Source organism: Mizuhopecten yessoensis, unplaced genomic scaffold, assembly GCF_002113885.1.
Source record: "Mizuhopecten yessoensis strain PY_sf001 unplaced genomic scaffold, ASM211388v2 scaffold489, whole genome shotgun sequence".
NCBI classification, from domain to species: Eukaryota; Metazoa; Mollusca; class Bivalvia; order Pectinida; family Pectinidae; genus Mizuhopecten; species Mizuhopecten yessoensis.
The window spans coordinates 135,607-159,845 of record NW_018403572.1 but is presented as its reverse complement, the minus strand read 5'-3'; the positions used below and the strand labels follow the sequence as shown (position 1 = coordinate 159,845).

At 40.5% G+C, this 24,239-nt stretch overlaps 1 protein-coding gene across 1 annotated transcript in view; it reads left to right on the top strand.

The window, feature by feature from the left end:
* Positions 1-12: 12 nt before the first annotated feature.
* LOC110449923 (polycystic kidney disease protein 1-like 2) overlaps positions 13-24,239 on the top strand; it is a 141,469-nt gene continuing 117,242 nt past the window's right edge. Inside the window, exons 1-6 of the mRNA XM_021497099.1 lie at positions 13-103; positions 2,598-2,735; positions 15,262-15,399; positions 16,069-16,559; positions 19,403-19,630; positions 23,923-24,065. Coding sequence (XP_021352774.1) covers positions 25-103; positions 2,598-2,735; positions 15,262-15,399; positions 16,069-16,559; positions 19,403-19,630; positions 23,923-24,065 — 1,217 coding nt within the window. The 5' untranslated portion in view covers positions 13-24. The remainder of the gene's footprint in view (positions 104-2,597; positions 2,736-15,261; positions 15,400-16,068; positions 16,560-19,402; positions 19,631-23,922; positions 24,066-24,239) is intronic.

The window sequence follows — 24,239 nt, the reverse complement described above, 5'->3', positions numbered from 1 at the left end:
TCGAGTCGGGCAGAAAACTCAGATATGGCATTCTTGATTTTCCTGTATCTGCCATTGATCAGCAGCTTCTGGTTGATGCTCTACTTTGGACATGGTGCATTAGGTAACAAGTTTTAATATTTGGGTCGTTTAAATGAGGTTGCCCAAAAGCAGGACATCAATAGCGGTGTTAATAATTGATTCTTTAGCTCTGAACACTGACAACACGGAAATCCCCAGTGATGTTAAAAATCATTTATAGGTGCATGCTTAAATTCCCCTGTCAGTGTAAATAATGAATTTAAATAAATTAGTACAAATGGCACCGAATAGTATCCATTGTAAATCGTCCTTAATGGAAAGAACACTTCTCTTTTACATTGAATTATTTTACATTACAACTTTTTTAACTTTCCTTGTGGGAGATAATTACACATACTCAAAATTAAAAGCAATAAATAAAATGTGTTGATGAACACCTAAGGAAAAACTAACACTTTAATATGACATCTTATGAGCTATTCTTTTTCAGGTGAAATCATCATTTCTTAGAAAATAGGAAATTTGGGGTCCTAAATCGGGAGTCCCCCCCTCATAAAAGGGAGAGCTGCAAAGTATGAAAGTAAGGGGTACACTGTGGCAACCATTGATTTAAAACTTCAATGCAAAAACAAATCATGTCTTCAAAAGACAACTATTAAAAAAAAAATGGAAAAAAAATGACCATACTGGTATGTAAAAACCTATATTAAAGGGTACATATTACACCATTTTTTCATGTTAAGGGATCTATATAAAAGGACCAAAACATCTTTATGTAAATTAAAGATTTCCCATTATGGGGTGGAATGAAAATACACTATTATAAAGGGCTATGATTATAACCTTTGCAATTTTGGTTTCTCTAGGATTGCTGTGAAAACCCTTTTATACAAAATAAACAAAAATTATATTTCAGGGTTACATTTGAAATCCTTTGTGTTAACATTACTGGCACCCTTAATGTAGATTTAAAAGTTTGTTTACAGGGTAATATATCACAGCAATTCTACACATTAGTCAACAAGTTAAACTTAGGATGATTGAAATAATGAGAAACTAAAGCTAAACTAAAGGAAAGTCAAACGACATCCTGAACATTATTCTCATGTTTCATTGATTTTCTCCCCTTAAAAATAACATTTAAATACCAAAACTGAATGACGGTTGATGATTAACCCCAATCTGCTCTACTTTCCCAAATGTTGGATATATGACACTGTCATTTGTTTTTTAACCATTTAAGTAGTATTACTTGCATTTTAGTATTTTAGTTGGAGACTGCTTGTTCTACCATTTAGAAAGTTTTTGATTGGCATTATAATTTGGCCCAAAGGGACTGGTAGGTATTATAATATGAAAATGAAGGGGCAAGAACAAAAATAGAACTTTGAAATTGTTGAGATTCCTGTCCTATAATTAGGCTATAATGATGCAATTCATGGGCATAAGAATTAGACAGATACAGGTATTCTGCCAGGATTGGCCTCTTGGTCCATCCGACTTTTGTGAACATGTGGTCATAATATAAAAATAGCTGAGATCCCTACAAAGGTAGATGCTGCCTGAGTTGCATTGAAGCTATTGATATTTATTTAAACATAATTGTATCAAACTCTGTCGGGACAAGTTATGTTATGGAAATAATAACAGTTGCTTCAACAAGAGTAATTAGGGTCAGAGGGTATGTATAAATGTGGTAAAATTAAGCCTTGACTTATGGAATTACAAATCAGCATTTTCAGAAGCTGTATGAAACATGGTATTATGGTATCTAAAGCATGGAGATTATGGATGCGCCAGATTCTATAGTCCACATTCATTGCCGAATTGCTGCGTAAATTGTATAATCATTATACTTAAGTACAGGGATATCATATGTTTCAAACTGTTGAGTTCCTGCCTACCCCCCACCCCCATCAGGTTATGAAATGATGCGTGTTTTATGTATATATAAATAATACCAAAACTGGCCTGGGATCTGCCCCCACCCTTACAGATTAAGTCCCTGGGTCCGAACATGTTAATAGTTGAAATGAGATCCTCATCCTAAATTGCTGAGTATGAAGATTTGTTTTATATTCACAATTATGCTACCAGGAGTGGCGCTATAGGGCCTGCCTGAAGAGAATTTAGTTGTTCGGTCATAACATGAGATCCCCAACACATACAACCAGTTCAGTTCTATATACAATTATTGCTGGACATTAAGATTCACAACAATCATGCTATCAGATTAAATGCCCTGCTCATTGGGACTTAAGTCTTTGTGCCACACAGTTACATTGAAACAGTTGAGATTTTGCACCCTGTAAGTAAGACACTATTGCTGAGCATGAAAGTGCTATACAGACATTGGACTTTGGATTCTGCCCATACCCTTAGGAACTCTTTTAAGTTTCTTGAATTGGGATACACAATCTAATATGCTGCCCCGCTTATTGGCCCTCCTGGCCTCCACTAGGAAATTCTTTAAAATATGTGTCATATTTATTAACATTTATCTGACTTTTGTTTGTGGGAATAAAAACTGATATTAATCGGTTTCTATAACATTACTTTTAAACATGTAATTGCAGGGTGTTCACCGGGAACATTTGGACCAACTTGTGAGAATATTTGTCCAATTAATTGCGCAGGAGTAGAATGTGACTCAGTGACGGGATTTTGTACTGCAGGGTGTGTTTCCGGTTACCTTGGGGACTCGTGCACTTTAGGTAGGATAACTGTCATCTGTGGCCAGAAAAGTATTTGTATACAGGTAGGATTATAAGAGAGTAGCTCTTGGGCGCCTGTTTTTGGGGCCCTAGCAAAGTTCTTTAATGGTAACACATGCGTGCCTAAACAGAGTTGATTCCCCTTGCTCCACGTTTCCTTTAAAAAAAATCGTTCGGAAGTAGAGGTCCAGTGGGGAAACAGGAAGTGTTTCCTTGAAGCAAAGACAATTGTGTTTCAACCCATACATGAACATCTTCATATAGTCAAAACAATATCCTCATATTTTATTACTTGTTTATTTAGATAAAACTAATATACATTCAAAGTGAAAAAAAATCTATCACATACATAATGATACTAGCAGGCATGACACTTTGTTCCGAGATTATCATACTGTGACATCACAAACATATCACACTCCATCGGCCTTCATCGGTTATTTCCGGAAGGATGAAAAATAACTGGAAAATATTAGAACTGATGTCCGCTGCATTTATCTCTGTAAAGTATCGTTTGTATGCCTTGTTAAATGCTATCATGTAAATATCAATATGTACTGTATTAGAGGAAAAGGCGTTGATAAGTTGATATAACTTGTGCCTAATCCTCTGCTCAAATTTGGGGCAAAGTTTCTGTACAAATGAAGGGATTTAAACCAAATGTGGTCAAGCATGCTTAGGGAAAAAAACTCAAATTGTTTAATTTGTATAAAAATGTGCATGTGAGGCCCAATAGGGGAAATAGAAGAAAATTGAATATCTTTCTCCTTTTTATATGCCTGTCAAATTTGACGGGAGTATTATGGTATGGGGTGTCCGTCCGGCGTAAACTTTTGTTTGTCCGGCAAGCTCCTCCTATATTTTGTGACCAATCTCTTTGAAACTTGGTATGGTAGCAGTGTACAGTAGACGGTTGTGGCCATGGGTGATATTTTTGTTAAATGGCTAACCCCTTTATAATGATATGTAAAAAAATTATAAAAATAAAACTGTACTAAAATTGGTATAAGCATGATGAAGTGGGCTATGTGAGCTTCACATTTGTAAAAAAGAAAGATTTCTTTGGTTCGAGAATAAAATTTTGGCCATAATACCGTTACGAAAGGGTGTGCACACATGAAAAGCTAGCTTTACAGGAGGTAAAATTTTGACAACAGCACACGACGCAAAATTGCAAAAAATCAAGTTTTACAACTTTACTGGGACCCAGATAATNACATAATAATCATGATATGAAGTATATAACACTATATATATATGGCATTCGACGGGCATATATTGTTCCGCGCCCCGCGGTACTTTTGTTTTTAACATGGAAACTCATTTTCTTGGTGTCTTAACCCACCAAAACAGATTTACATACACATGTAGTTCTTCTTGCAACTTTGTTTCTTGTACTCCTTTGATAAACTTGTATGGTACTCAGCAGGTTTTAAATTGAAAATAAAATACCAGGTGGGATATTAAGGCCCCTGGGCCTCTTGTTTGGTAACCTTTTTGAAAACGAAAAAATCTGGACAATGTTCGGCTAACATCATTGGAAAGCCATACATCTTCCTGAAAATAGATGAAATTTGGTGAAAAGTGAGTTTTGGACTTTGAAAGATACTCAATGGCATAGTGCTTACCGCGGTGACAACTGCTAACGGACCTACTTGTATACTTACCTGTGATTTACCTGTGCATTCTTGTGTATAGGTGTACGTATACATTGGATATTTCTCCGAGACCTAAGAAAAAATTGAGATCGTTTATGATGGGTGGACCAACTAGAGCTTCGACATCATCGGGAAAAAACAGTGATCAAGCTATAAGTCAACGACTTGAGGAAATTACCAAAATACTATCCAGTATGGTCACTAGGACGGCCATGGATAAGAAACTGACAATTCTCAAAGATGAGCTTAAAAAAGATGTTGGGCAGAATTACAGCTTTAGAAGAAGAAAACGAGAGCCTTAGAGGAAGCGTCGGTTACCTCGAGAACCAGATGTCGGAACTCCAACAAAGAGCCTTAGAGAAAGCGTCCGTTACCTCGAGAACCAGATGTCGGAACTCCAAAAAAGAGCCTTAGAGAAAATATCGGTTACCTCAAGAACCAGATGTCGCAACTCCAACAAAGAGCCTTAGAGAAAGCGTCGGTTAACTCGAGAACCAGATGTCGGAACTCCAATAAAGAGCCTTAGAGAAAGCGTCAGGTACCTCGAGAACCAGATGTCGGAAGTCCAATAAAGAGCCTTAGAGAAAGCGTCAGGTACCTCGAGAACCAGATGTCGGAACTCCAAAAAAGAGCCTTAGAGAAAGCGTTAGTTACCTCAAGAACCAGATGTCGGAACTCCAAAAAAGAGCCTTAGAGAAAGCATCGGTTACCTCAAGAACCAGATGTCGCAACTCCAACAAAGAGCCTTAGAGAAAGCGTCGGGTACCTCGAGAACCAGATGTTGGAAGTCCAACAAAGAGCCTTATAGAAAGCGTCGATTACCTCGAGAACCAGATGTCGGAACTCCAACAAAGAGCCTAAGAGAAAGTGTCGGTTATCTGAGAACTAGATGTCGGAACTCCAACAAAGAGCCTTAGAGAAAGTGAAAGCGTCGATTACCTCGAGAACCAGATGTCGGAACTCCAACAAAGAGCCTTAGAGAAAGCGTCGGTTACCTCGAGAACCAGATGTTGGAAGTCCAACAAAGAGCCTTAGAGAAAGCGTCGATTACCTCGAGAACCAGATGTCGGAACTCCAACAAAGAGCCTAAGAGAAAGTGCCGGTTATCTGAGAACCAGATGTCGGAACTCCAACAAAGAGCCTTAGAGACAGCGTCGGTTACCTCGAGAACCAGATGCCGGAACTCCAACAAAGAGTCTTAGAAAAAGTGTCGGTAACCTTGAGATCCAGATGTCGGAACTCCAACAAAGAGCTTTAGAGAAAGCTTTAGTTACCTCAAGAACCAGATGTCGGAACTCCAAAAAAGAGCCTTAGAGAAAGCATCGGTTACCTCAAGAACTAGATGTCGCAACTCCAACAAAGAGCCTTAGAGAAAGCGTCGGTTACCTCGAGAACCAGATGCCGGAACTCCAACAAAGAGTCTTAGAAAAAGTGTCGGTAACCTTGAGATCCAGATGTCGGAACTCCAACAAAGAGCTTTAGAGAAAGCTTTAGTTACCTCAAGAACCAGATGTCGGAACTCCAACAAAGAGCCTTAGAGAAAGTGTCGGTTACCTCGAGAACCAGATGTCGGAACTCCAACCAAGAGCCTTTAGAGAAAGCGTCGGTTACCTCGAGAACCAGATGTTGGAGGTCCAACAAAGAGCCTTAGAGAAAGCGTCGGTTACCTCGAGAACCAGATGTCGGAACTCCAACAAAGAGCCTTAGAGAAAGCGTCGGTTACCTCGAGAACCAGATGTCGGAACTCCAACAAAGAGCCTTAGAGAAAGCGTCGGTTACCTCGAGAACCAGATGTCGGAACTCCAACAAAGAGCCTTAGAGAAAGCGTCGGTTACCTCGAGAACCAGATGTCGGAACTCCAACAAAGAGCCTTAGAGAAAGCGTCGGTTACCTCGAGAACCAGATGTCGGAACTCCAACAAAGAGCCTTAGAGAAAGCGTCGGTTACCTCGAGAACCAGATGTCGGAACTCCAACAAAGAGCCTTAGAGAAAGCGTCGGTTACCTCGAGAACCAGATGTCGGAACTCCAACAAAGAGCCTTAGAGAAAGCGTCGGTTACCTCGAGAACCAGATGTCGGAACTCCAACAAAGAGCCTTAGAGAAAGCGTCGGTTACCTCGAGAACCAGATGTCGGAACTCCAACAAAGAGCCTTAGAGAAAGCGTCGGTTACCTCGAGAACCAGATGTCGGAACTCCAACAAAGAGCCTTAGAGAAAGCGTCGGTTACCTCGAGAACCAGATGTCGGAACTCCAACAAAGAGCCTTAGAGAAAGCGTCGGTTACCTCGAGAACCAGATGTCGGAACTCCAACAAAGAGCCTTAGAGAAAGCGTCGGTTACCTCGAGAACCAGATGTCGGAACTCCAACAAAGAGCCTTAGAGAAAGCGTCGGTTACCTCGAGAACCAGATGTCGGAACTCCAACAAAGAGCCTTAGAGAAAGCGTCGGTTACCTCGAGAACCAGATGTCGGAACTCCAACAAAGAGCCTTAGAGAAAGCGTCGGTTACCTCGAGAACCAGATGTCGGAACTCCAACAAAGAGCCTTAGAGAAAGCGTCGGTTACCTCGAGAACCAGATGTCGGAACTCCAACAAAGAGCCTTAGAGAAAGCGTCGGTTACCTCGAGAACCAGATGTCGGAACTCCAACAAAGAGCCTTAGAGAAAGCGTCGGTTACCTCGAGAACCAGATGTCGGAACTCCAACAAAGAGCCTTAGAGAAAGCGTCGGTTACCTCGAGAACCAGATGTCGGAACTCCAACAAAGAGCCTTAGAGAAAGCGTCGGTTACCTCGAGAACCAGATGTCGGAACTCCAACAAAGAGCCTTAGAGAAAGCGTCGGTTACCTCGAGAACCAGATGTCGGAACTCCAACAAAGAGCCTTAGAGAAAGCGTCGGTTACCTCGAGAACCAGATGTCGGAACTCCAACAAAGAGCCTTAGAGAAAGCGTCGGTTACCTCGAGAACCAGATGTCGGAACTCCAACAAAGAGCCTTAGAGAAAGCGTCGGTTACCTCGAGAACCAGATGTCGGAACTCCAACAAAGAGCCTTAGAGAAAGCGTCGGTTACCTCGAGAACCAGATGTCGGAACTCCAACAAAGAGCCTTAGAGAAAGCGTCGGTTACCTCGAGAACCAGATGTCGGAACTCCAACAAAGAGCCTTAGAGAAAGCGTCGGTTACCTCGAGAACCAGATGTCGGAACTCCAACAAAGAGCCTTAGAGAAAGCGTCGGTTACCTCGAGAACCAGATGTCGGAACTCCAACAAAGAGCCTTAGAGAAAGCGTCGGTTACCTCGAGAACCAGATGTCGGAACTCCAACAAAGAGCCTTAGAGAAAGCGTCGGTTACCTCGAGAACCAGATGTCGGAACTCCAACAAAGAGCCTTAGAGAAAGCGTCGGTTACCTCGAGAACCAGATGTCGGAACTCCAACAAAGAGCCTTAGAGAAAGCGTCGGTTACCTCGAGAACCAGATGTCGGAACTCCAACAAAGAGCCTTAGAGAAAGCGTCGGTTACCTCGAGAACCAGATGTCGGAACTCCAACAAAGAGCCTTAGAGAAAGCGTCGGTTACCTCGAGAACCAGATGTCGGAACTCCAACAAAGAGCCTTAGAGAAAGCGTCGGTTACCTCGAGAACCAGATGTCGGAACTCCAACAAAGAGCCTTAGAGAAAGCGTCGGTTACCTCGAGAACCAGATGTCGGAACTCCAACAAAGAGCCTTAGAGAAAGCGTCGGTTACCTCGAGAACCAGATGTCGGAACTCCAACAAAGAGCCTTAGAGAAAGCGTCGGTTACCTCGAGAACCAGATGTCGGAACTCCAACAAAGAGCCTTAGAGAAAGCGTCGGTTACCTCGAGAACCAGATGTCGGAACTCCAACAAAGAGCCTTAGAGAAAGCGTCGGTTACCTCGAGAACCAGATGTCGGAACTCCAACAAAGAGCCTTAGAGAAAGCGTCGGTTACCTCGAGAACCAGATGTCGGAACTCCAACAAAGAGCCTTAGAGAAAGCGTCGGTTACCTCGAGAACCAGATGTCGGAACTCCAACAAAGAGCCTTAGAGAAAGCGTCGGTTACCTCGAGAACCAGATGTCGGAACTCCAACAAAGAGCCTTAGAGAAAGCGTCGGTTACCTCGAGAACCAGATGTCGGAACTCCAACAAAGAGCCTTAGAGAAAGCGTCGGTTACCTCGAGAACCAGATGTCGGAACTCCAACAAAGAGCCTTAGAGAAAGCGTCGGTTACCTCGAGAACCAGATGTCGGAACTCCAACAAAGAGCCTTAGAGAAAGCGTCGGTTACCTCGAGAACCAGATGTCGGAACTCCAACAAAGAGCCTTAGAGAAAGCGTCGGTTACCTCGAGAACCAGATGTCGGAACTCCAACAAAGAGCCTTAGAGAAAGCGTCGGTTACCTCGAGAACCAGATGTCGGAACTCCAACAAAGAGCCTTAGAGAAAGCGTCGGTTACCTCGAGAACCAGATGTCGGAACTCCAACAAAGAGCCTTAGAGAAAGCGTCGGTTACCTCGAGAACCAGATGTCGGAACTCCAACAAAGAGCCTTAGAGAAAGCGTCGGTTACCTCGAGAACCAGATGTCGGAACTCCAACAAAGAGCCTTAGAGAAAGCGTCGGTTACCTCGAGAACCAGATGTCGGAACTCCAACAAAGAGCCTTAGAGAAAGCGTCGGTTACCTCGAGAACCAGATGTCGGAACTCCAACAAAGAGCCTTAGAGAAAGCGTCGGTTACCTCGAGAACCAGATGTCGGAACTCCAACAAAGAGCCTTAGAGAAAGCGTCGGTTACCTCGAGAACCAGATGTCGGAACTCCAACAAAGAGCCTTAGAGAAAGCGTCGGTTACCTCGAGAACCAGATGTCGGAACTCCAACAAAGAGCCTTAGAGAAAGCGTCGGTTACCTCGAGAACCAGATGTCGGAACTCCAACAAAGAGCCTTAGAGAAAGCGTCGGTTACCTCGAGAACCAGATGTCGGAACTCCAACAAAGAGCCTTAGAGAAAGCGTCGGTTACCTCGAGAACCAGATGTCGGAACTCCAACAAAGAGCCTTAGAGAAAGCGTCGGTTACCTCGAGAACCAGATGTCGGAACTCCAACAAAGAGCCTTAGAGAAAGCGTCGGTTACCTCGAGAACCAGATGTCGGAACTCCAACAAAGAGCCTTAGAGAAAGCGTCGGTTACCTCGAGAACCAGATGTCGGAACTCCAACAAAGAGCCTTAGAGAAAGCGTCGGTTACCTCGAGAACCAGATGTCGGAACTCCAACAAAGAGCCTTAGAGAAAGCGTCGGTTACCTCGAGAACCAGATGTCGGAACTCCAACAAAGAGCCTTAGAGAAAGCGTCGGTTACCTCGAGAACCAGATGTCGGAACTCCAACAAAGAGCCTTAGAGAAAGCGTCGGTTACCTCGAGAACCAGATGTCGGAACTCCAACAAAGAGCCTTAGAGAAAGCGTCGGTTACCTCGAGAACCAGATGTCGGAACTCCAACAAAGAGCCTTAGAGAAAGCGTCGGTTACCTCGAGAACCAGATGTCGGAACTCCAACAAAGAGCCTTAGAGAAAGCGTCGGTTACCTCGAGAACCAGATGTCGGAACTCCAACAAAGAGCCTTAGAGAAAGCGTCGGTTACCTCGAGAACCAGATGTCGGAACTCCAACAAAGAGCCTTAGAGAAAGCGTCGGTTACCTCGAGAACCAGATGTCGGAACTCCAACAAAGAGCCTTAGAGAAAGCGTCGGTTACCTCGAGAACCAGATGTCGGAACTCCAACAAAGAGCCTTAGAGAAAGCGTCGGTTACCTCGAGAACCAGATGTCGGAACTCCAACAAAGAGCCTTAGAGAAAGCGTCGGTTACCTCGAGAACCAGATGTCGGAACTCCAACAAAGAGCCTTAGAGAAAGCGTCGGTTACCTCGAGAACCAGATGTCGGAACTCCAACAAAGAGCCTTAGAGAAAGCGTCGGTTACCTCGAGAACCAGATGTCGGAACTCCAACAAAGAGCCTTAGAGAAAGCGTCGGTTACCTCGAGAACCAGATGTCGGAACTCCAACAAAGAGCCTTAGAGAAAGCGTCGGTTACCTCGAGAACCAGATGTCGGAACTCCAACAAAGAGCCTTAGAGAAAGCGTCGGTTACCTCGAGAACCAGATGTCGGAACTCCAACAAAGAGCCTTAGAGAAAGCGTCGGTTACCTCGAGAACCAGATGTCGGAACTCCAACAAAGAGCCTTAGAGAAAGCGTCGGTTACCTCGAGAACCAGATGTCGGAACTCCAACAAAGAGCCTTAGAGAAAGTGTCGGTTACCTCGAGAACCAGATGTCGGAACTCCAACAAAGAGCCTTAGAGAAAGTGTCGGTTACCTCGAGAACTAGATGTCGGAACTCCAACAAAGAGCCTTAGAGAAAGCGTCGGTTACCTCGAGAACCAGATGTCGGAACTCCAACAAAGAGCCTTAGAGAAAGCGTCGGTTACCTCGAGAACCAGATGTCGGAACTCCAACAAAGAGCCTTAGAGAAAGCGTCGGTTACCTCGAGAACCAGATGTCGGAACTCCAACAAAGAGCCTTAGAGAAAGCGTCGGTTACCTCGAGAACCAGATGTCGGAACTCCAACAAAGAGCCTTAGAGAAAGCGTCGGTTACCTCGAGAACCAGATGTCGGAACTCCAACAAAGAGCCTTAGAGAAAGCGTCGGTTACCTCGAGAACCAGATGTCGGAACTCCAACAAAGAGCCTTAGAGAAAGCGTCGGTTACCTCGAGAACCAGATGTCGGAACTCCAACAAAGAGCCTTAGAGAAAGCGTCGGTTACCTCGAGAACCAGATGTCGGAACTCCAACAAAGAGCCTTAGAGAAAGCGTCGGTTACCTCGAGAACCAGATGTCGGAACTCCAACAAAGAGCCTTAGAGAAAGCGTCGGTTACCTCGAGAACCAGATGTCGGAACTCCAACAAAGAGCCTTAGAGAAAGTGTCGGTAACCTTGAGAACCAGATGTCGGAACTCCAACAAAGAGCCTTAGAGAAAGCGTCGGTTACCTCGAGAACCAGATGTCGGAACTTCAACAAAGAGCCTTAGAGAAAGTGTCGGTTACCTTGAGAACCAGATGTCGGAACTCCAACAAAGAGCCTTAGAGAAAGCGTCGGTTACCTCGAGAACCAGATGTCGGAACTTCAACAAAGAGCCTTAGAGAAAGTGTCGGTTACCTTGAGAACCAGATGTCGGAACTCCAACAAAGAGCCTTAGAGAAAGCGTCGGTTACCTCGAGAACCAGATGCCGGAACTTCAACAAAGAGCCTTAGAGAAAGTGTCGGTTACCTTGAGAACCAGATGTCGGAACTCCAACAAAGAGCCTTAGAGAAAGCGTTGGTTACCTCGAGAACGAGATGCCGGAACTCCAACAATGAGGCTTAGAGAAAGTGTCGGTAACCTTGAGAACCAGATGTCGGAACTCCAACAAAGAGCCTTACAGAAAGCGTCGGTTACCTCGAGAACCAGATGCCGGAACTCCAACAAAGAGTCTTAGAGAAAGTGTCGGTTACCTTGAGATCCAGATGTGGGAACTCCAATTAAGAGCCTTAGAGAAAGCGTCGGTTACGTCAAGAACCAGATGTCGGAACTCTAACAAAGCGCCTTAGAGAAAGTGTCGGTTACCTCGAGAATTAGATGTCAGAACTCCAACAAAGAGTCTTAGAGAAAGTGTCGGTAACCTTGAGAACCAGATGTCGGAACTCCAACAAAGAGCCTTAGAGACAGTGTACAATGACCTTGAACAACAGGGCAGGAAAAATTCAATTAGGGTTTTTGGACTTGAAGACACCAAGGAAAACTAGACAGCTGAAGAATGTGTGGAAAAAGTTGTGAAGTTCGTCAAATCCATGTTGAAAGTGCCACTTCACAGTTAGGACATAGACAATGGACACAGACTCGGTAGATTTAATACCAGTAAAAGGAGAAGTGTTATAGTTAAATTCACCTACAGAATGAAAAAAATATGATGTTCTAGGTCCCAGGAGTGTTTTGGACTTTGAAAGATACTCAATGGCATAGTGCTAACCGGGTTGACAACTGCTAACGGACCTACTTGTATACTTACCTGTGATTTACCTGTGCATACTTGTGTATAGGTGTAAGTATACATTGGATATTTCTCCGAGACCTAAGAAAAAATTGAGATCGTTTATGATGGGTGGACCAACTAGAGCTTCAACATCATCGGGAAAAAACAGTGATCAAGCTATAAGTCAACGACTTGAGGAAATTACCAAAATACTATCCAGTATGGTCACTAGGACGGCCATGGATAAGAAACTGACAATTCTCAATGATGAGCTTAAAGAAGATGTCGGACAGAATTACAGCTTTAAAAGAAGAAAACGAGAGCCTTAGAGGAAGCGTCGGTTACCTCGAGAACCAGATGTCGGAACTCCAACAAAGAGCCTTAGAGAAAGCGTTGGTTACCTTTCGAACCAGATGTCGGAACTTCAGCAAAGAGCCTTAGAGGAAGCGTCGGTTACCTCGAGAACCAGATGTCGGAACTCCAATAAAGAGCCTTAGAGAAAAGCGTCGGTTACCTCGAGAACCAGATGTCGCAGCTCCAACAAAGAGCCTTAGCGAAAGCGTCGGTTACCTCGTGAACCAGATGTCGCAACTCCAACAAAGAGCCTTAGAGGAAGCGTCGGTTACCTCGAGAACCGGATGTCGGAACTCCAACAAAGAGTCTTAGAGAAAGTGTCGGTAACCTTTAGAACCAGATGTTGGAACTCCAATAAAGAGCAAAGCAAGAGGGAATGTGCAGTACAATGACCTTGCGTCGGTTACCTCGAGAACCAGATGTCGGAACTCCAATAAAGAGCCTTAGAGAAAGCGACGGTTACCTCAAGAACCAGATGTCGGAACTCCAACAAAGAGTCTTAGAGAAAGTGTCGGTAACCTTGAGAACCAGATGTTGGAACTCCAATAAAGAGCAAAGCAAGAGGGAATGTGCAGTACAATGACCTTGAACAACAGAGCAGGAAAAATTCAATTAGGGTTTTTGGACTTGAAGACACCAAGGAAAACTAGACAGCTGAAGAATGTGTGGAAAAAGTTGTGAAGTTCGTCAAATCCATATTGAAAGTGCCACTTCACAGTTAGGACATAGACATTGGACACAGACTCAGTAGATTTAATACCAGTAAAAGGAGAAGTGTTATAGTTAAATTCACCTACAGAATGAAAAAAATATGATGTTCTAGGTCCCAGGAGTGTTCTAAGGGGACACGCTTAAGCGTTGATGGGAAACTATTCGCTGTGTTGAAAGTAAAAATAGAAAAAGACAAGAATCAGATACGAAGAATCCTTTACGATACGCCACTGACCGAGGAGTACTTATTAAATGACTTGAACTTTACACATTCCAACTAGAGCCTACTCTGTATGAGTAGAACCGACAATGGACTTTACCACGGCTTTATCCCCCCTGTTGCCAATCTAAAAAAGAGTTGTGACGTATGGGATATTGTATGTGTGTAAGTGTTTCTGTGTTTGTGGTAAAAGTAATAGTGTTTTTTCCGTGGAAGTTTTAGTGCTAAAAGGAACAGATTTCTTGTATACAGGTAAGGTTAGGCATCACTGATTACTTCATATGAAATGTATGTACTGTACAGTATATGACTATGAAAATACACCCTTCAATTTTTTTTTCATAGTTTTATCAGTTCTAATATGATATGAATCTCATGTGGCGGTATTATTTATCACACCTTCACAAAACATTTGATTTCAAGTCTTCTGTTAAGATATTTAAGGAAAGAAATGATTTCAAGAGAACAAGCTATACAGAATAATTCAATAAATCCGGCAACCCTCCCACTTTTGATCGGTATGTTCTAATATCAGTGATATACATATAATTTATTTATATGTTCTGATTGTGACATCTTGTGAGCTGCGGGGTGGGCGATAGTAAACAGGGAAGGACAAAAAATGGGATATTTAGTTGCTTAGTCTGACAAAACGATATTTTGATCTAAATTAGCAGAGTGACTGTCACATAAATTAAATTCTCCATAATTGTTTAACATAAATGTCAATGCTGTATGAGGCTAATATTACTATGGGATGTCAGTTATAATTAGATGATATGAAAATTAAGAGTTGAATTGGTTTGAACAAAAATAACAACTTTTAAGGATCATCAGCATAGGGAGATATACTTAATATTATGTTATATTCCATTGGTTTCCTGACTAACTACATTACATATCATTCCCCAACATCACTACTTTGGGTTTCAGTAAACCATGGCCACATTTTGGATTTTCATTACCTAATACATACTAACTTGCTTTAACATGCATGCTTGATCATTTCCACTTCAAGTGTCAGAACAACAAAACACATTAACAACCATATTGATTACAACACAAATGACCATTGAGACCCATAGGCCTTTTGTAATGCATGTGCAATTTTTTTGAGGAGCACATGCATATGGTGTTACCCATGTCAAAATCACGTCCTGTCCCATCTGGATTCAGTGTCATCATTCTGGTGACTTCATTTCTGAACAGATATTGATAAACTTTATAACATGGTCAAGTATTAATTAATACCTTGAAGGCTCGAATGAGTTTGTATTGCAGGGTTCCGAGGTATATAGTCACTGTTACTGTTTTATAGAAATTTGTCAAAACCAATACAGTGACATCCGACTCTGGTGGCTTTGATTTTTGAATTAATTTTATACACCGGTCAGGTTTAAGAATACCTTGAGTGCTTTCCTTTTCTAGGTGCAGAAATAATGCCCCCCCCCCCCTCAAATAAAACAACAAACCTCTTTCCATGTGCTATACACTGAATATATAATACTGTTATTGCAGTGTGCATGACAGGAACCTGGGGTGAGCAATGTGGAGAAACATGTGAGGCAGGTTGCAGTGGAGAAGAATGTGATCCTATCAGTGGCCACTGTACTTATGGCTGTGTATTGGGTTACAATGGACCATTGTGTGACATAAGTAAGTAGGATATTTGTTGACAGCACTAACTTGTTTTCCTCTATTAAATGTCACATTACAAGGTTTTGACCTTTGGGTGATGTTGGATGATTATTCTTTGCAAATTTATATCAATTATACAATGTGATGATTTTTGTCAACGATTGCTGTTTCAAAAAATATAATTAGCACATTTGCTCTAATATATGAAGTGGAACTGGACTGGGTTGATCACTATAGCAAGCTCAAACTGCTGATTATTAAATCGGCAAAAGCTGATTAAAAAAATGAGGATTTTTTAATAAAAAAATAAAGGGTAGCTTAACCTTAACTGCTTTTCTGAGATCAAAATATAATTTGAAGACTTTTTACTGCCATAATTTAAAAGAAAATACTATTTTTATCAATTGTGCAAACATTCATGAATTCTAATAACACATATTATGTAAAGTTTGTATGATTTCAAGACCAACATTAGCAGACTGACATATTATTTTCTCTGTATTTTTTTATTTTTCTCATATTCTCCTCTATAAAATAAGGTATATGGCTCCATAAGAGTTAGTCAGTGGAAAATTGTGAATTTTTACAAAAGCAGATACTTATTGTTGTTGTCTGGTCTGATATCGCTGTAGAGTTACCGGGCTGTTAAGCAATTATATTAAACTACCTACCTAATTACTGTTTCAGAAAACAATATATGTGTGAAAACAGACACATTGGATGTTTATGCTGAACGAGAGACTACGCTGATTGTAATGGCACAGTACTTCACCCACCCACTGTCCAAAATTCACATAAAGTTTGGCAATGAAGAGCCTTGTTTGTTAGACAGCGACTGGGCTCACCTTAATGTAACTACAGGAATAGTTGCCTACAAAGGTGTCAGTGTGAATGTAACCGGCTTCACCCACCTCCATGTGGTTTATCATATGTTCTTTGAACCGACTACGGTTGTTAATGTCACACTTGACAACCAGGGCATCATCAACTATCACAATGTTACCTTCAATGCTCACCAACATCATATTGCTAAGGACTGTTACCAGAATGCCACAATAAACAATGCTAGTAGTGATATCTTATCACCCATCCCAGTGGAACGCAGCTCAATCCATACTTACTCTGTCAACTGGATAACTGATCAAAATTGCCTTGAATTCCATGGTGTCAATTCTGTGGTAATTATAGCTTATTTTAATAATTGTTCAATAACTAGTAAATATGTTTCTTCATTCTTGAGAAACATCTTTTCTGTTGTTACCAATGGTAGTGATCCTTGCTTGAATTGTAGGTGACCTTGGGCCATAGCACATGTACAGTGTCTGTTGCCAACTATTCTCTTTAAATACTAAAAAAGGCCTACAATTGCTTCCTGTGTTGATAACTGTCAATATCAATCAGATGAATGTCTTGACTGATTTCAAAGTCATGAGGTAAATGTGCAGAAATCTTAAAGCTTGACTTTGTCTGAAAAACCACTTATTAGTCCCCTACTGGTTTCCTCTTTGTCCTTCTGTGTACGTATATACGTAAGTAACACCAATGTTTAGCAGCGCTCTAGCGGCTTCATTCCTTGAGGGATTTTGATCAAACTTCACACAATTACAAACAACCGTAATATCTCGGACAAGTTCAAGTTTCAGGGTTGTCGGGTCAAGGTCAAGGTCACTGTTACTTTTTTTTTTAGAAAATTCATTGTCAGCGCTCTAGCGGCTTCAATCCATCAGGGATTTTGATCAAACTTCACACAATTACAAACAACCGTAATATCTCGGACAAGTTCAAGTTTCAGGGTTGTCGGGTCAAGGTCAAGGTAACCGTTACTATCCATTGTCAGCGCTGTAGTGCCTTAATTCCTTGAGGGATTTGATCAAACTTCACACAATTACAAAGGCGCACCATAATATCTCGGACAAGTTTGTATTTCAGGGTTGTAGAGTTGAGGTCAAAGCCACCGCTACTATTTATACAAAATCCTGGACAAGTTGAAGCCAGTGATTAAACATAGGCCGTATAGCTATATAGGATCAAGACATTGGCCTGTCACAGCATGCTTTATTTGGTACAGGACTGACAAGTTTGTTCAAACAAAAGACCTTCATTTACTGAGAAAAAACAACTGAAATCTTCGAACACACATTCATTAGGTATAGAATATGCTATTAAGCTTGTAAAATGTTACTTTTCAAGTTGTGACCTGAGACAATCTCACAATTGTATTTGACATTTCATAGTGACAGCATTATAAAGTATGATATTTGACATGTCATATTGACAGCATTATAAAATATGTTATTTGACATGTCATAGTGACAGCATTATAAAGTATGATATTTGACATGTCATAGTGACATCATAAAACATGATATTTGACATGTCATATTGACAGCATTATAAAATATGATATTTGACATGACATAGTGACAGCATTATAAAGTATGATATTTGACATGTCAAATTGACAGCATTATTAAGTATGATATTTGCCATATCATAGTGACAGCCTTATAAAGTATGATATTTGACATGTCATAGTGACAGTATTATAAAATATGATCTTTGCCATATCATAGTGACAGCCTTACAAAGTATTATATTTGACATGCCATAGTGACAGTATTATAAAGTATGATATTTGACATGTCATAGTGACATCATAAAACATGATATTTGACATGTTATATTGACAGCATTATAAAGCATGATATTTGCTATATAGTGACAGCCTTACAAAGTATGATATTTGACATGTCGTAGTGACAGCCTTATATACAATATAGCATATTTGACATGTCGTATTGTCTTGTAGGGGCAGACAGAGTCATGCATTAATAAATGGTATAGTTAGCTAATTAGGGCCCGGTATCGGAGATACGGGTGCCCTATAGTAATCTCTCTGTCTGTCTGTCCGTCCACAAATTTTGTTCTTGGCTGATAACTTCGGTACTTACTGACCGATGTACATGAAACTTGGTCAAGATGTTCAGTCCATAAAAATACACATTGATATAAAAAGTCAAGGTCAAAGGTCAAGGTCATCAGGTTCAAAGGTCAAGGTCAAATTTTACATATTTTCACTGATAAACATTTTGTTATGACGTTATGAAGCAAAGTTGATCAGAATTAAACAAGGAGTCAACTGACCAAAGGTCAGGTTCAAAGGTCAAGGTTAAATTTTGTATCTTTTTACTGGTGAAGATCTTGCTATGACACTTTGAAGCAATGTTGCTCAGAATTAAACAAGGAGTCAATTGACCAAAGGTAAAGGTCACTGGATCAAAGGTGAAAGTTAAATTATTTACCTTTTACCCTGATGAACATTTTGTTATGACGTTATGAAGCAAAGTTGATCAGAATTAAACAAGGAGTCAATTGACCAAAGGTCAAGGTCACTGGATCAAAGGTGAAAGTTAAATTATGTACCTTTTACCCTGATGAACATTTTGTTATGACATTATGAAGCAATGTTGTTCAGAACTTAGCACAGAGTCAACTGACCTTAGGTCCAGGTTAGGGGGTCCAAAGGGTCCAGGTCAATTTTTGTATTTTTCACCGATAAACATTTTGTTATGATATTAAGAAGCAAAGTTGGTTGGAATTAAAGAATAAGTCAACTGACCAAAGGTCAGGGTCACTGGGTTAATGGTCAAGGTCATTTGGGTCCAAAGGTCAAAGACAAAGTGGCCCCGATCTCTGACTTTGACCCTGTCTCTTGATGGAGGAGGTATATAAGGTGAAATAAAACAAATCAAAGCTAACAAATGAGTATTGTACCGGTATTTACATTTATGTTAGCCCAGCAAATATGGAGGTGGAAGGAAACAAGACTCACATCATAGTAGATGTAAAATGTATATTTTGCTTCCTTGCGATTCTTTTTGAAGTCCAAATGTCAAACGTCAAGCTCAGCTATATGGGCAGATTGCTTCTTGTTGATTATGGGGGATATATTGCCACAAGACGGGGCCCTTACTGACCTGTCAGTGTTCTAGTTGTTATATATTTGTTTTTTATCAAACAGCAATATGCCTACATCTGGGTTGTCAGATATTCTCAAGCAGACACATGCTGGATGGAAGGAAATACAAAAGTCGAGGATCCCATTTGGTATAATGGAACCGGAACACAGGAAGCTACATTTAGAATACCAGCAGACCTTTTGTTTATTGGATTTTATTTTATCAATATTAGAGCATATATTGAGTTATCAGTTGGAGGATTGCAGGTAGATTTCTACAGAAACATTAATGTAAGTATATATATCACAGGTAAGTTTGTAGAGACAATGATTAAGACTGTATTGTAAGAGACAGAGTTATGCTGCCAGTACAACAGTATATCATTTTACTGCTATGAGCTGACAAAAAGGGCAAAGTGAGCTAATGCCTTGACTTGATGTCCATTGGTGTCCGACATCAACTTTTCATTAAAGGTTATCAAATTACTCCACACATCGTCATCAGCGTCCATTTTCGTGACTTACTTTCGAAAAAAACTTTGTCCTGAACACTTGAAAAACATTTAACTAAATTTAGTCTGAAGCATTGTTAGATAAAATGGATTCAACATAGTATATTAAACAGAGGGTGTGCCTCCCTCCCCTGGGGGCCAATAGGATATTGTATATAGAACAGAGGGTGTGCCTCCCTCCCCTGGGGGCCAATAGGATATTGTATATAGAACAGAGGGTGTGCCTCCCTCCCCTGGGGGCCAATGGGACATTGTATACAGAACAGAGGGTGTAAAATTCTTCAGTTCAATTACCAGGTAAGGGATCTTTAATTTATTTGATCTATTAGCATCCTTGGGCTAAATATGGTTGAGCATTGTTCAAAAGGAGGTTGTGATCCCCACTGAGGCAGGAAGCTGGACATAATAGAGAAATAAGTTGATATTTAAAACCTAACTCTTTCAATGCTGCATGGTAAAGGGACTTTTAAACTAATTTCGTTTATAGAATTCATTGTTGAGGGGACTCAACTTTGTGTAAACTGAAGGTAAGGCCCCTCTGAGAACAGAGGGGTTAGACCAACAGTGTAAGCTGATTAGATATAGCTAGGCTCAGCACCCTTTTGCTAAGGGGACATAACTGTGTATAAGTGGAAGGTGTGGAAACCCCTGGTGTCAGAATATGACCTGGACTATGATACCAAGCGAGGCTATATAGTCTTGAAATTTATTTGTCCCCCAACAGTTCCCGTGGGGGACTATAGGTTTGCACTCGGTGCGTCGAAGAAGTTTGTCCGGGACATAACTTCTATATTATTATGGAGTATCAAGATTTGGTGAACAAGGACATCTTAAGATGGCAGAGTGCAAGAAGTAGCTATCGGTCGGTCAGTCGGTCGGTCGGTCGGTTGGTCGGGTCGGGTCGGGCAGTCCCATTTGGCAGAGTATTGGCCCCTTGAACAACAAAAAACGTAATTATCAGTATGCTGGGTTTTGTTTCTTTGCAATAACTATAACAAATATTAACCGACGTGGTTCGATTTTGATGAAAAGTGGTATATAGGGGTATTAGGAGACTGCAAATTCAACCACAGAGGTTTCGTTGCCATAGCAACCATATAGCAACCACAAGAAGGGTTCTGATTGGTGGAAATTCAGATATTGTTCGATTTTGATGAAAATCATTATAGAGGGTATAAGGGGACTGCAAATTCAAATAGCAACCCCATGGAAGCTTCTTATTGGTCGAAATTTAAATATTTTTCGATTTTTTATGAAATTTGGTATATAGAGATATTAGGGGACTGCAAATAAAACCGCATGAGTTTCCTTACCATAGCAACCATACGGAGGCTTCTGATTGGTCGCATTTTTGGATATTGTTTGATTTCGATGAAAATTGTTATATAGGGGTATTAGGGGACTGCAAATTCAACCACATAGGTTTCGTTGCCATAGCAACCATATAGCAACCACATGAAGGGTTCTGATTGGTGGAAATTCAGATATTGTTCGATTTTGATGAAAATCATTATAAAGGGTATAAGGGGACTGACTGCAAATTCAAATAGCAACCCCAAGGAAGCATCTTATTGGTCGAAATTTAGTTATTTTTTCGATTTTTTATGAAAATTGGTATATAGAGATATTAGGGGACTGCAAATATGTTCCATTGCCATAGCAACTACACAGGGGATTCTGATTGGTTGCAATTTAGAAATTGCTAATTTTTTTTTCAAATTTAGTGAACATTGTGTACGTAGGTGACATGTACTATGGCAATGCGATCCTTTTCTGATGCATCTTTGCGACTATGGGGGCAGTTTGGGGGACATCTGTAATGGTCCCCCATTACAATTAGTACTTGTTGCTGTAGATATTGTTAAGATGTTTCAATCAACAACTTGTTGGAGTTCAGATCGAGTTATAAATCTATTTTCTGCACAGTAAAGAGTTATCATCATGCAGCACCTGTCAGATAAATGATTTAATGCCTACTCGTTTCTTTAATACCAATTAAGTGATTCCCAGTTATGGTCAAACTTTGGCCAGAGATTGCGGGCCTCGTAGTCAAAGATGTTAACAGACAATCTTATATATAATGTCAGCTAGTAACTCAGACTAAGCTTATGTTAGAGAAACTGTCAGTGTATACAGAGAATGTTAAACATATTAATTATTACAATGTAAGTACAGTGTTATAGGTTTGAGACCTGTCATGTGTTAAAGTGTAAGTAAAGTGTAGTTATTAAGTTGTTATGGAGTACCCAAAAAGACAAGCTTTTTATTAACATAGACCCTATTATTAATGTCTGTTGTCCAGTCAGTGTTTTCCTTAATCAACTTCTGCCTAACAAAAAGTCCAGGGTCACATTTTGGCTGTATGGTTCTTGATCAAATGAATTTTCACAACCAGGCAACTTCAATTTCACAGGGTTCAAATGCTTGGAAACCTTTGATCAACTTCTTTGTATAGCCAAGTTGCTTAAGTCATGATAGTCTTTAGTAGTATGCTGGAGGATTCATGTTGTTCAAATGAATACCCTAATTAACCCTGGATCTCCTTTCAATAATCGAGGGATATTAAGTGTGTTAAAATACTTGTGACTTAATTCTTAATAGCAAATTAAAGTTGCCCAGTAGCATGGAGTACTCAGGTGTTAAGGTGGCTCCACCCTTTCGCAATTAGCCAGAAGAATTCAATGAAAGTTTCACATAATGGTTATGTCAATATGTAGAGACGATTTTATGAAAATCTAAGCATTCTGATAATCTGGGGGATTTTTTTGTAAAAAATACTGAAAAAATGAACTTTTGTCAATTCAACACTTTCACATTTTTTGAGTGTGTGGACTTGTTCAAAACTATTACAACAATAAAATAATGAAAAGAAACATTGCTGATCAACCCTACAAATATTGTATTTATCATAAAATATCTACAACATGTTACAAAAAGTGTTGTTTATTGAAATTGTATGGATACAAGTTACTGAATACAAGCTTAAAGCAAACAGGACACATACGTGTCATACAAAAAGAGTGAAATATTGAACAAAATACACACAAAGTCTTTATAATTCATTTATTTTACATTTTATAATAATATTGATCCTGATGAGAGTTATGTCTACCTTGAAAAGAATCGAAACTTTTTGCAGAGGGATAGAATTTATACAATGACACTTATTTTCTTTACTATACCAAAAACGACGGAAATAAATCAAATTACTATATTTAATTGTCAATTTACTGTTCTTAAATGGAACAAAATTACTCTCAATCATGTACACTTTGGACATCATTCCATAGCCCGCTTACGCATGGTATATTTACATGTCAGGTACATATATGTAACCATAGGCTATCGCATGGTATGCTGTTGTCACGTGCACGCACATGCACTTGCATTTTATAGGGATCTTGATATTTTACAAACCACTATTTTCATGGAGTTATTGTAATTGCATTTGTGTAACGATTTATCTGACAGAGCATAACTCGCTCCACAACAAAAGTCCTAGCCACCAAGAGCTTGTGAACTACTGTTGGCACGTGATACGTACAGGTGAGGTCGGTAAACAAAACACATCAGTCTGCATTCCATGCGCCTCATACAACCTTCTTGGAGTTGTCTCATCTTATGTCAGTGTCTTCCTGTGAGTTAATTAATGTCTGTCTATCATAAGCTTTATTTTAGAAGGACGTGTGATTACACATTTCTTAGTTAAGTCTCGATATCGGGTGTTGACATACCATCGTTACGCACGTGTACCATTGTTTACCCGGTGTTACTATAATTTACACTACGGTAATGGAATGCCCGATACGCAATACGGAAATGACGACACGAAAATACAACAAGAACAACATGTGTATTACGAAGGGTGGGAAGTCCTTAAATAGTTTACAGCATTGAATTGCCCGATACACAATACGGAAATGACAGCACAAAAGTACAGTAAGAAAACCATTATTACCAAGTGTGGAAAGTCCTATAGCAAGGTTTACACTTGCATCCACTCGTTCCTTTTGTCAGATTTTGAACGTATGATATTTAAGTGTTAGCTACTGATGTATTTTGATGTTTCAGGGTTACATTGAGATAACTCTGAACAGAGTAAGAGCATCCTTAGGTTCCCTGCTTTCACCAATCCACCTGTGTAGTGAAGCGCTGCTGCTCGATGCCAGCACCTCCGAGGATCCCGAAGGAACTTTGACTCTCGCAGATTTCCAGTAAGTTTGCTAGTACCAGAATAGAAGATGCAAAATGTGAGCAAAAAATATTACTTTTCTTCCTTGCCTTTAATTGCCTGATACCTTCCATATGTGAGGTCCACTTTGTTAGACATCCTCACTGCCTGGGTTCCTCCTTACACCAGCTCGGCCGGGGGTGTCTCGTCTTTTTAG